The sequence below is a fragment of the Rattus norvegicus genome, chromosome 2 (genome assembly GCF_036323735.1).
Source record: "Rattus norvegicus strain BN/NHsdMcwi chromosome 2, GRCr8, whole genome shotgun sequence".
Classification (NCBI taxonomy): domain Eukaryota; kingdom Metazoa; phylum Chordata; class Mammalia; order Rodentia; family Muridae; genus Rattus; species Rattus norvegicus.
Window position 1 is genome coordinate 219,040,406 of NC_086020.1, and position 13,706 is coordinate 219,054,111.

Here is a 13,706-nt window from a genome sequence, read left to right on the forward strand (position 1 = left end):
TGGCCAAGAGAAAATTATTACTTAAAATTTTCATCTCTTCAGAAAAAAAGTTCTTATAATTTAAGTTTGATCCATGTCACTTGATTTTTACTGTCTTCCTTTGCTTATTAGTTATTTGTTCAGTGTTTTTATGTCAGACACTTGTTCTTCACAAAGATGCTATAATTAACTGGTGTGCTATTAGTCTCTTGAAGTTTAAAGCACACACTGTAGGACTTCCCAAGAATCAGCCAGTCAGGATTGAAGGCAGAGATATTTTGACAACAAATTCTGAACTCATTCCAACAAAAAGTACCAAAGTATTTTTTAAAATGCTGTGTGTGTTAATGTGCTTTACTCAAAATAGCATATCTTCTTTCTCATCCATATCTGTTCTCAACAAGGAATCAGACCTCTAAAACTTTTACTGCCAAAGTTATAACCAGGCATTAAAAACAGAAAAATTTTTTTAAATTTTTGTTAGATATATTTCTTTACTTACATTTCAAAGGTTATTCCCCTTCCCTGTTTCCTGTCCATAAGTCCCCATTCCCTCCCCTCCCCTTCCCCTATATGGGTATTCCCCCTATACATCCCCCTTATCGCCCACCCCCCTATGTTCCCCTGCACTGGGGGTCCCAACCTTGGCAGGACCAAGGGCTTCCCCTTCCCCTCATGCCCCAACAAGGCTATTCTCTGCTACATATGCAGTTGGAGCCCTGGGTCAGTCCATGTATAGACTTTCGGTAGTGGTTTAGTCCCTGGAAGCTCTGGTTGGTTGGCATTGTCAAAACAAAATTTTAACAAATGCATTATGAGGTATGAGTATAATTCAAGACATGTATTTAGAGTAGATTTATTCTTTTATGTGTACTTATTTACACCTAAATGTGTGTACATATGCCACATGGTTGCAGGTGCCCACTGAGGCCACAGGTAGTTGTGAGTCACCCATGTTGTATGCTGGTGGGAACGAACCAAACCAAATTCAGCAGCAAACTCCCTTAACAACTCACTGAGCAATCTCCCCAACTCCTCAAGAAATGCAGTAAGAAAGAAAGAAAGAAAGAAAGAAAGAAAGAAAGAAAGAAAGAAAGAAAGAAAGAAAGGGAAGGAAGGAAGGAAGGAAGGAAGGAAGGAAGGAAGGAAGGAAGAAGGGGGAGAAACTGATTAATACAAGTCCAGGGGCCAGGGAGATGACTCGAAATGTAAGTAAACATGCTTGCCACACAAACCAGCAATATGTGCCCAATCTCAGAACCTACACAAAGCTGTACAGATAATACTGACTCCACATAGTTGTCTAATCTCCATTATCATGTGTACCCCGCAAATACACAGCAATGATCATAATAATTTAAAACATTCATGATTTACTTATCCTTTGTTCTTTTCAGAAGGATTTCAACTTGCTATAGTATAAATAAGTGAGTAAAACAGTAATGTAACACAGAGAGGCAAACGGATGTGTGAGAACCTGGACTGGCGAGCTGCGCTGGCTTTTACTAAGAGGTGACCTCGTATTTGGCTCTCCCCTCCCACCGAATCAAAGCAAAGCACAGCTGAGTGGACCATCACCTCAGTGGACCCTTCTGTGTGTGCTGACCCATTCTAAACAGCAATCCCTCCCACCCCCACCACTAGCCAGCTTCTGTGCTTTTTCTCACAGCACCACCAATTTCCTGAGTGACTAGTTAGTTCCTTTATGCATGGTCTCCCCTCATCCCATGCATTGTACCAGGTTAATTAGAGGAGAAATTTGCACATATTTTTATTTGTATGCCTGTCTAGACCAGGTGACTCCACCCAACTCTTTGACTGAACGGATAAAAAGCTATCAAGGAAACGAATGCAAGCAAATACAGAAACAACAAGCAAAGCAGAAAACTTTCTATAATACAATCAGGTAATAACTTCCTAAACATTACATGTTCGGTATGACATAAATGGATAGGACAAGCCCGCTACAAGGTTATGGCCTGGTTGATAGAGAGCAACCAAAGTGTTAACAACAGTAATCAAACATAGAGTGCCTAAAGACTTTGACCCTACGAGATTGCAGAAACATGCAGAAACATCACAATTACTGTGCCATATTCATTATGTTGTAAAATGCACTGTAATATAACTAATCGATACAATAAATAAAGGGGATGGAATTAAATATAAAATGTATTCATTTTATAATATACCTTATAAGCTTTGCCTCAGGGTAAACAAATGCACGGTTTTCTGTGTTTTCTGTTGTGACTATAGATGTGAGTTTTGGAGGACTTGAGGTGTTCAGCTGAGAGACATTCAGCCTGGTATGCACATCAGTGTTTCCTGCAACCTTCCTGTGATGCACCAGTGTATCTCACTTCACAGCACTGTGAGAGTACTTTCTGGTATATAAACAGTTACCTCTGGAAACTATGGAATGAGAAATTCTGAATCAGGTCTGGCAATATGCAAGACCTCAGATTTAAATTCTCTACGTCTGTAGAGAAGTCTGTATATATTTAGGTAAAAATATGAACAAAGGTATTAAAAATAATTTTTACTAATTAGAAGAATGAATAATATTCCCTATTTTTCTCTACAGGGAATTCCTGAAATTCCTTCTGGTATTGCAGAGAAATAATATCAAAGGAAATATAACAAGAATTTAATTTTCTTACGAATGTTTCAATAGTAGATATTAATGATTTTGTTTTCCATTCTTCCTAAGTTCAAAATACTTGTGTTATGTTTTCCTTTTGATCAGAATTCTGATAAGCTGCAGTTGCTGCTGTAGGAAAACAGGCACAAACAAGGCAGGTCATTTCCTCTTCCTGTGCCAAGATTAAGCACAGATCTCAATAATGTTAAATGGAAAAAGGAAAGCCCTTTAGATACAAGAGAAAATTAGATTATAGAGTAGAAAATACATTTTCTATCAAGTTCATTGAAAATCCCATTTCTGTGTTCAAATTAGGCTAGTTTTCAAAGGTCTTATCAATTCTCTTACGCGCACACCCATGGCTAATGGGCATCACAGAAAAATGGTTGCCACTGAATGAAGCCTGTGAGCCCAGAGTGGCCAAAAACTAAAGAGAGGCGGCTAAGGTGCAAGGACGGCGCAAACAAAGATAAAGTTTCTACTTAGGCTCCTGAGCCGGCCTGACGTGGTGTCTTAGTCGGTCCTTTAATCTTGCTTTATCATTTCTCCTAAGTAGGAAACTGAGAAAATGTCATATGGGATTATTTTTGCTCCTGTCAAAAATTAGTGACACACAAAGAGGGGAAAATCAACTTAAGATCCTCATTAAAAAGGAAAGCAAAACAAAACACCCACAAGCTGGGCAGTGGTGGTGAAGGCCTTTAGTTTCAGCACTCCGGAGGCAGAGGCAGGTGGATATATGAGTTCAAGGCCAGCCTGGTCTACAAAGTGAGTTCCAGGACAGCCAAGGTTCCTTAGAGAAACCTTGTCTCAAAGAACAACAACAAACCAACAAACCAAATTGAAGTTGGTAAGGTTTATTTCATTGAAGAATTACAAAACAATTTATCTTGCAGAATAATATTTACTAAAATGAAATTCTATAATGTGACTAATTGAGGTGAGTAAAATTGAGCCAGAGGGAAAGCATGAAGTAGAAATAGGGAGCTGATACGTACTGCAGGCCTACTGTGTGCTAGGCATTTTGTGTAAAGTAAGAAGTGGACATTTTGTCTCACTTAAGAGGTGGACAGCACTACATCTATTACAAATGAGGAAACCGGTCATCAGGTTCAGGATGATCAAGCAGTAACTCCAGGCTTCAAACTTAGAATGATCACACTAGAAATCCTGTGCTGTTTCCTAATAATGTCAACAAAGACAACATGGAAAAAAGAGTATAGTAGAGGTGAACAGAAAGGAAGAGAAGTGCCATGGAAGAATGAGCCCAGTAGGAAAAAGGCAGAAAAGAATGTGGAGGATCAAAAAAAGTAAGTTAGCCTCACTGGAAGAGACACAGAGATAAGGGCTTAATTGGGATTATCTGATGGAAATAAACTCTTCAAGACAAGAAGCAAACTATTTCTGCCTCTTTTGTGGGGCACACAGACTAGCAGGGTAATTACTCCCCGCACTGACTCCTTCCTTCCCTGTGAATTTTTGGGTAGATCTTGACATGGCTGACATTTTAAGGCAGATGATACGTTGCTGTGGTATGGGTTCCTTTCTATCACTCTGACCGAAGTCCTTGACGTACAGGAGAAGGGTTCATTTAGGCTCATTGATTCAGTCTTGGGGTGCAGAGGGCATGGGGAGAGAGCAGTTTACATCAGGCAGCCAGAGGTGGAAAAGAGGCATCCAGGAAGGGGTTTTCCTCACCTCCCAATGTTATCACAGTATGAATCCATCTAGGGGAGAGCTTTATGATTGACCTCTAACCTTTTGTGACCTTGCAGATTACCCAGATGTGGGTTTTACTAATCTTCTAGGCATTCTTCTGTAAACAGTCTCACCCAGTGCACAGTCTACACTGACCTTGAACTCACTGTGTAGCCCAGGCTAGCATGACAAATGTGCAGCACAGAACCTAGTTTATTCTCTTTCTTAATCCAGTACTGTTGCCAGTCATAACTAAGCATCCCAAGGGGACTGTGTTCTACATCACAGACTGTTTAGCAGTCGTCCTGGACACTTGCACTGGATACGGGAGAGCGCCAACTACCCCATGTATCAACAACCAAAAGTGTCAACACAGTGTCACATAGATCCTAACACGAGTGTCTTCAGCTGAGAAGACTTACTGATCATCTAACCTCAGCATTGACACAGCCTTGTCTGCAAGCTGCTTTTAAAAGATGTTAAGCAAGGTGGGCACAGACAGAGACCTAGTCTTGATCTAAGGGAAAGCAGCAGAGCTATCAGAGACTGGTCGCCAAGATGCTGACTCTGTATGTAAGATAAGAGGACTGGCTTTAGAGTTTACATACCTGGGTTCTCCTCTGCTCTAGTATTCCTTACCTTGTCTGCTTGTGCTGCCTTTGAACTCTTCCTTACCAAGCATTCAAATATACACTCCAGGGGAAAAAAACCGAGAAATGACTTCCTTATAAACATCTATTACTGCTACTACCCCGAAGGCAATCACAGTGAGTGTTATGGGTCAGGGTGCTTATATTTCCTCGACTTCCTTTCCAAACTGTGGTCTGTGGTCGGGGTACTGTACCACCTGAGGTTCTGTTAAGAGATGCCAAGTGTCAGACTCTTACTGAAAATTTGCAACAAAATCTTTGTTGGCAAAAGATTCTACTTAGCTGAGAGTGCTGCCACAGGGTGCCCTCCGCCTGGTCTCTCTTAACTGTGGGTATGAAATAATCTTAAAATCTACTTGTCACATTTCTTTTCAGTTCTGGTTTGACAGTTGGCTCCCACAGTTAACACTTGCATAGCCCTAGCTAATGCACTAGGGACCTCTCTAAGAATACTTTCCATACATTATTAATTCGTGTGGCCCACCATCCTATGAAGCTGACATAATTACCATTCTCATTATACAAATGAAGAAACTGAAGCCCATGGAGGAGGGTTAATTAACTCACCTAAAGCTTCAGTTATAAGTATAAACCCATGGCAGCACAAATCCTATCTCTAATGATTGCTCAGAAAGGACATATATGTTACCCCATTTTTTTTCTGAGTCACCTTTGAAAAGCTTTGTTACACATTGTCAAGGAAGTCCATCTTCTTCTTTACTTATATTTCTAAGCCAGTATCATTCTTTGTAAAATTCTAGGCATTGCTACAGGTGAAAACCAGAAATGAAGCATCGTTATTTTAAAGGGAGCAGGGGGATCTCTGTGAATTCCAGGATAGCCTGTTTCACATACTGAGTTCCATGCCAGCCAGAGCTGCACAGTGAGACTGTCTGAAAAGGCAAAACAACAAAAAGTGGGACACTTGTTGAATGCACCCTTTGAGATGCTTCAAGTCACTTCCAGGAGCTTGGCTCTACTTTTCCCACTTCTAGGAATCTATTTCACACAGAACTGTGATGATTACTGCACATATTTTTATATGGTATTATTTATGAAAGAAAGCTTGAAGCCACCGAAGTGTGTGCACTACTAGGAGAATGGACTATTATTAGGAAGCTCTGAAAGTCATTCTTTCATGGGATTTTTCTAATATGGGGAAATAATGCTAACTTCCTTTTTCTTTTTTATTTATTCTCCTCTCATCTATTACATCCTGCAGTTTCCTCTCCCTCCTCTCTTCCCAGTTCCTCCCTGCTCCCCAGATCCACTCCTCCTCCTTTCCCTTCTAAAAAAGAGTATGTCCCCCAAGGATAAATCGGACAGAAAACGCTGCTGAAGCGTATCCATGATATATGCATGGATACTGAAGCCAAAACAGAGATACAGTAAACCCAAGTGCTGAGTTCAAGGAATAATTCCTTACAACTATTCATTTTCTTCACTTGTATTTTCTGAAGTACATACTACTTATATAATCATAAAGACCTTAAAATTAATATTAATAATTCTAAAGTCAGTTTGGGGGTCATGGGATTGCCCCATGCTTTCTGTAAACACATCTCATGTTATCGTGAATTGTAATCTAGGTTGTATAAGCAAATGCCGCTGACATTACAGACATGGAATAACCCAGAGGTTTAGCCTTCCAGTTATCCAGCAGGGCATTATCTTCCATAAAACCACCAGGCAGTCACTGTCAACCAAGTACTTGGACTATCTCTCCTGAACAAAATTATCAATACCTACGTCTAGACTCCCCAGCTCCCTGGACAGCAGCACACATTACTCCCTCTCTTGCTCAGCTCTCGTAGAGGCCCGCCTTGTACTTCTAATCGGACAGTTTCTTTTTCTCAAGGCTTCCTTTTTAAGGATTCTTGATTTTAACAAGACTGCTTTTGTCAATCCTCCTGCCTGGAGAAAGATTCAGGCTGAAATGCTAACAGCTTTTCCTCCACTGGAGTCTCAGCTAAGGACAAACTGTACAGTATGGTGCTGAAAATATATTAGTTATTAATACTCCACCTGTATCCACAGCAGTGTTTCAAAGGAGGAAGTAAAACGAAGGTGCGTTCTGATCAGGTGTGTTAGCAACAACAAGCCAAAGAGAAGTTTTGTAGAGATGCTTATACAAGTCTTCCAGGTTGAGGGAATGGGCCTTCCACACAGAAGAAAGGCAGTGGCGGAGAGATGTATGAGGAGAGTGTAGGCTGGGATGTAACCCAGTCTGCTTCTTATCAGAAAAGGAAACAGAAACAGAACAGGATAGAACACGTAAGATTAGGAACTGACAAAAAGCTGATACTGGAACATACCACACTGGCCCCACCCAAGAGAAGAAGGCATTTCAAAGGGCTGTGGCCTTCAGTTCCCTCCCAGTGTCTAGAAGGCTGAGGCTCTGGAAAAGCAACTAAGCAACACACTAAGCAGAAAGCCACTGCCTCATATCAACCTAACTAGTTTTGCTTCCATTCTGGTTTCTATCATTGATTTTTATGGGGAAATTCTGTATACATTTTAAATAGCTTAGAAAGCAATTTTCCAGAATTGTTGCGTTTCTAATTTTGGACTCCTGGTATCCTTAAATCCAACCCAAAAACGATGAACAAGAGAATAGCTCCGTGATGAAAAATTAAAATGACTGCTTAGATAGAATGTTTCATAGTTAACTCTAATTCTCTTTCAGATACTGTATGTATGGAAACAGGTCTATCTGTGTGGCACTGCATGGATTTTTAAATTTCATTGACAGGTTCCTGATAAGAAGTTCCCACGTGAATATGATCTCAGTAGTGTTTTTTCCAGGATTGTGAGAACTTAAGAGTATACAGGTAAATCATATAGCAAAAATACGATGACACAAACAACGTGTCTAAGGAATACAGGAAAATGAGATTTCATAGTACAGTGGAGGAAGCAGGTATGCGATAGGGTATCTACTCTCTAGAATGTATATTTAATTTTTGTTTCATCCCTTTTCTTAGTTCTGTTAACAATGTCAGTAGGACTAGAGTTCCTGGTGCTTGTCCATTGTCAATTGTATGTTGGTAAGGTCCAAAGATGCTTAGAGGAAGGATTTCACATATGCCATTACAACCACTTATACACTTACTTTTGGAAAGGGAGTTTTAGTTGATGGTTGTGTTTTCCAGTTGAGAAAGAGTAAGAGGAAATCAAGACATTATCTATTGAGTCATGCATGGTACAGTTAAGTAAGAACTCCACCCGGAAAGGAATTAGCAAGATCTCCTAGCTACTAATTATTTGCTCCAGTCACTAGCTCCTATATTGTCACACAGATGAACAATTACGGTCCACATGGTGATCAAGCCCCAAGGCCACATTACCATTATTTTTGTTTCTTAAGTAATGTGTTGAGATGTTTTATTAATGTACTTAGTGATATTATAGAACAAGTTACGGGTATTATTACTAACTGATTATTCCAGAAGTCTAGGTTTCCTTATGTGGTTTCTAAAGGTCTCCTTATCTGGGGGATTTTTGAGTAGCTAAATTACTGCCTGTAAAAAAAAAAAAATCGTCCCACGTAGAATTCAATTTTAACATTCAACTGCTAGTCTAATCTTGCAGGTATCTGATGTTATAATTTTCCCTTAGTATTCTCGATGATATTAAATTCAGAGAACTTTAAACCCAGTTTCTGTTACTGAAGTTTCCTTCGCTTTGGTGCCCACAGAAAGCAATTTTCTTTTTCTTTTTCTTTTTTTTTTTTTTTTCACTTCTAAAATGAAGTTCAGGTCTGCTCAGTGGTGCTGTGAAACTTGCTCTGGGAGAGTCCCGGTGTTACCCAGACACCGACCCAGGCTTCCCGACACTCAGTGCCGGCCGGCAGCCCACACCGTCCAGGGCGCGTGCAGCGCTCAGAATCCGAGAGCAGGGCCCACGTAGCACAAGTTGCCGGGTGTTTTGAGGTGAGGCTCCGGAGGGCATTTCCACAGAGCCCGGCCCCGCCCGTCAACCGCTCGCCGCGTGCCCAGCCGCCACCCTGTGGCCCGTGCTCACCTGCTCGCCCTCGTCCTGCGGCCGCCCGCGCAGCGGGCTCGCCCCGGGCTCCCGCTCCTCAGCCCGCCCTGCCGGCGCCGCTCCGTCCTCGTCGCACTCCCCGCCGCCGGTGCCGCCCCGCAGCAGCTTCCTGGCCGAGCACATCCCACCGCCGACTCTGGCCGTCCGCACGGCTGCCGCTGGCCACACCGGGACTCCCGACGCAGACGGGAACCCTAGAAGTGCGCCCGCCGGCCTGGGCGCCAGAAGTGCAGGAGCCGCCCGCCCCTCCTGTCAGCCGCTCGCCCCACCCCCAGCTCGGGGGCGGGCCCGGGGCGGGGTCTACGAGGAGGGGCGGGTCAGGGCCGGGCCAGGCGGACCGCGGTCCAATGGAGGCGGGATCTGGTGGGAGGGGCGGGGCCATGGAGGGGTGGAAACAATGGAAGGTGTAGCTTTATCGCAGTGAGTGCCCGAGACTATGAATGAGGCCATAGGTTCCTAAGGGAGGTTGTATGTGTCTGACAGCTTTTAAAGTATATGGCATCTTCTGTGAAATTGTGTATCTGTAACTATCTGTACACAACACACAGGTATCCTGTGATGTGTGTGTGTGTGTGTGTGTGTATGTGTGTAAAAGAGAGAGAAGAGAGTGTGTCAGAGGTGAGGAACATTGTAACAGACTGCTTGAGGGAAATTATATATGAAAACAACCATAGGTGCATGAGGGAGATTGTATCTGACAGGTTATTTATGTATGTGAGAACCTGTTTGTGATTGTGTGTCTGTAACTGTACACAACACACTTAGATATTGTGGTGTGTGTGTGTGCGCGCGTGTGCGTGAGAGAGAGAGAGAGAGACAGACAGACAGAAGACAGAGAGACAGAGAGGTATGTGTTGTGAGAAAGTGTGTGTGAGAAACATTGCAACAGACTATAACCAAGTGCATGCAGGAGATTATGTGAAGGAGACTATTAGATGCATGAGACTGTGTCTGACAGACTAGTATAAAAGCCTGCGTCTAATTGTGTGCCCTGTGAGAGACTCTCAACTGGACACAACAGATTGTGGAAGACTGTGTATCCCAGAGTCTATTGTGACAGGGTAGTATGGGAGATCATAGGTGCTGAAAGTCTGTGTGAGGCTATCGGTATAAAGAGGACAACTGAGAATGAGAAACTCCATGTGAGAGAGAGCTGTGCACGTGAAGGTGTGAACACGTCTGTGAGGTTTTAGGAGAGTGAGAGACAACCGAAACGCACAGTATACCTCCACGCAGGCTGCAGCAGTCACTCATCGGTGCCTGGCTGTGTTGTTGGCTGCTCGTACTGAGCTGGGAATGCAGGATCTCTGTCACTTGCTTCTCTCCTTTTACCTCTTCTCCCTAAGCATCTCAGAGTGACTGTGCCTACTTCTCTCTCCTTTCTAGTGTGTCTTGCTTGTTGGAGCCCTGGGGTCATTTAGTGGTCTATCTGCCATAGTGTATATTTCTAGAAATGGTTTTAAAAAAACTCTCAGTGACTGATAACAAAGACAAATCCAGTTTTTCTTTTTCTTGCTATAAGAGTAAACCGAGGCGCATAAAGTAAAATACCAAATTTTCGTGCTTTCCTTTTATCTGTGCATTGAGAAAAAGATTATGGTGTAGGCAGTATATCAGACTCTGAATGGAAGTTATTTCATATTTAACATATAGATCCAGAGACGAGTATGTCATTTGGGAAATCCTCTCCTAAAATATCTTCAGGGGCTGGAGAGATGGCCCAGCAGTTAAGAGCATTGTCTGTTCTTCCAGAGGTCCTGAGTTCAAATCCCAGTAATCAGATGGTGACTCACAATCAGATGGTGGCATCTGATGCCCTCTCCTGGTTATGCAGGTGTACATCAGAGTACTCATTTATGTAAAATAAATACATAAACCTTTTAAAAAAAGAAAAGACTGGTACCTAAAATTTCTTCAGGCCTAGCTAAAGACTTAATTGGCAGGAATTCACAGGCTTATTTTAAACAGCGGTTTTGTTTGAGGTCGTCAGGAGCTTGTCTATACTTTGCTCACACCTCACACGCTCCCTCTTGTGTACTCAGTACTACATGCAAACATCATTTCTTACACACGGTCTAACTGTTACAGTTTGTGGTGTAACCCAGTTTCTATCTTACCCGGCGTCTCACAAATCCTCTTTAATGGTCTCTGCCAAACATGTGCTCTCCCCGGGGACTAGAAAGATATGCTTTTGGACATCACAAATTAGAAAAAAGAATCTGGCTTAATGTCTGTCTTTAAAATCTTAGATGACAGTAATAAATGTTCTATGTTTATAAGTACACTGTAAACTGTCATTGTCTTCAGACACACCAGAAGAGGGCATCAGGTCCCATTACAGATGGTTGTGAGCCACCATGTGGTTGCTGGGAATTGAACTCAGGAACTCTGGAAGAGCAGTCAGTGCTCTTAACCACTGAGCCATCTCTCCAGCTCCATGTTCTATGTTTATAAACAGAAAGAGGAAAGCATCTGTGGGAAAGGCTGAGAGGACAAGAGAGTAATGGTGTGTGTGTGTGTGTGTGTGTGTGTGTGTGTGTGTGTCTGTGTGTGTGTGTGCTTGTATCTGTATATGTTTGTATGTGTGTGTCTGTGTGTATGTGTCTATGTGTATGTGTCTGTGTGTCTGTGTGTATGTGTGTGTGTGTGTGTGTGTGTGTGTGTGTGTGTGTGTGTGTGAATATGAGCAAGTACTCTCTCTTGTTCTCCCAGCTTTTCTCACTAGACACGTTCTTCTTTCCAAACAGGGTGATGTTGGCTTCTGATTATATACATTCTCATTCTTTTTGTCTAATGGCAACATTTCATTTCAGTTTTGAAATTTCCTTTTGACTATCGTTCCCTATAAACGATCTTTAAGAAAAACCAACTCTAGGAGCAGGGAACATTAGCCTTTTCTGCCAGTTCTCTGAACTTAAGACATTTGTGTCCCTCCTTAGAATGCTTGCATTAGTGCAGAGAGTCCAACAGCTACTCATTGGTCCACTAGGCAGAATGAAGGGAAGCTGCTTGCATCTGTGAGAGCTCAAACGGCATCCAGAGCTTAGCCCGTTCAGCGCCCGAGTCCTTTAGAACTTGCTGTCTGGTTTTCTCTTAATGGTCATTGCTTCTCTTCCTCCTCCTTTTCCAAGGCAAGGTCCTGCTTCAGAAACACCAGCTGGCCTGCACTCAAGTCTCTCCTGCATCTACCTCTAGAGGCCTGAGCCTGTATATGCTATGGAGGCTGACAGAGGCTCCTTAATTCTTTGAGAAGTGTTGTCATTTAGTGTTTCAGTAGGTCATTACTGAAGCCTAGGAGATATTGAGCTAAGACAGGTAGCCCTACTCTCAGGAAACTTTGCCTTTTAATACCACATTCTCACATCCTTCTCTTGGGCAAAGTAAAATAAAATTAAAACTTTTACCAAGGCCTGGTCAGAGTTCTATGTCAGTAGTCTTTTTCTATGGTTCACACTTGTTTACTTTGTTTTTGGTTTTTTTTTTTTTTATTTTGCAAACGATATGCTTTTGTTCCCAAGAAATTGTTTTTCTTAGAGACCCAGAGAATTTGTCGAATTGCTACAAATCTAATAATAGTATCTACACAAGACATTAAAGACATTATTCAGATTAAATCCAAGATCATACACTTTCAAGTGCATTTTATGGGAAAAGTGGGCTATTTTTACTCTCTGAGCCATATGAGTAACATCTAAAGAAAGCTATCAGCCATTTGCCTGTGGGAAATCTAAGATTGTTATTACCTAGGCAACTACAACATGTCAAACTGCAATTTTTTTTTCTAGTATACTTGCCTGTTCCCCAGGAATTAAGTGGCACAGTGCACTTGTCTACAGAGTGTCCTGGGTAGCACAGCATGGCCTGTGCAGTTGCTCTAACAGTGACTTTATATCACACTGTCACCCCTTTATACCTTTCTTTTAATGCTTCTCCACCAGATTCATTCGCCCATCTTTCCAGCTGTTGTCAACTTGACACAACCTACACAATCTTGAGAAGAGAAAATTACCATTGAATTTCTTGCATCAGATTGGTCTGTGTGCGCGGCAACTCTATGAGGCATTTCTCAATTTCTGCTTGATGGAGGATCCAGTCCACTGTGTGTGGTGGGTGTCATCTCTGGGCAGGTGGGTCTGGGCTGTGTAAGAAAACGGCTGCAAGCCAGTATAAGAAAACCAGAAAGCGGCAATCCTCAGGTCTCTGCTTCAGTTCCTGCCTCGAACTCCTGCCTCAATTTCCTTCAAAGGTCTACTGTGACCTGAATGTCAAATAAACCCTTTCCTCCACAAGTTGCCCTTAGTCATACTGTCTACCATAGCAACAGCAAGCAAATCAGAAGAGCAGTACACGGTGCAGATTAACCGTCCCAGTTAGTCCACTGCGGAAGACAATTTGTCCTGCTCTTGGAATTCATTCACACCCTCTCTTCTCTTTCTTTCCTCTGGTGTGTTTGCTCAGCAGCCTGTGGATTTGTTTCCTCGAAGTAGAAATGTTGTCATGGGGGGGGGGTGGAGGAGGGGCAAGCATGAGAAAGCTATCAAACTCATGAAGGGAGCAGGAGGGAGGGGGAACGGAAGAGAAAGGGGCAGGGGGAGAGGGAGAAAAGGGGGAGGAAGAGAGAGAAAAAAGAGAGAAGGAAAAGGAAAAAGGAAAGGAACCAATTACAAACTACCACTCAGCATCTGTCTGTGTCC

The 13,706-nt window shown here is 42.5% G+C and overlaps 1 protein-coding gene across 1 annotated transcript in view; it reads right to left on the reverse strand.

The window, feature by feature from the left end:
* Window positions 1-9,243, reverse strand: part of Fam241a (family with sequence similarity 241 member A) — a 30,624-nt gene extending 21,381 nt beyond the window's left edge. Inside the window, exon 1 of the mRNA NM_001109651.1 lies at window positions 8,992-9,243. Within this exon, the coding sequence (NP_001103121.1) occupies window positions 8,992-9,135 (144 nt within the window). The 5' untranslated portion in view covers window positions 9,136-9,243. The remainder of the gene's footprint in view (window positions 1-8,991) is intronic.
* Window positions 9,244-13,706: the final 4,463 nt, after the last annotated feature.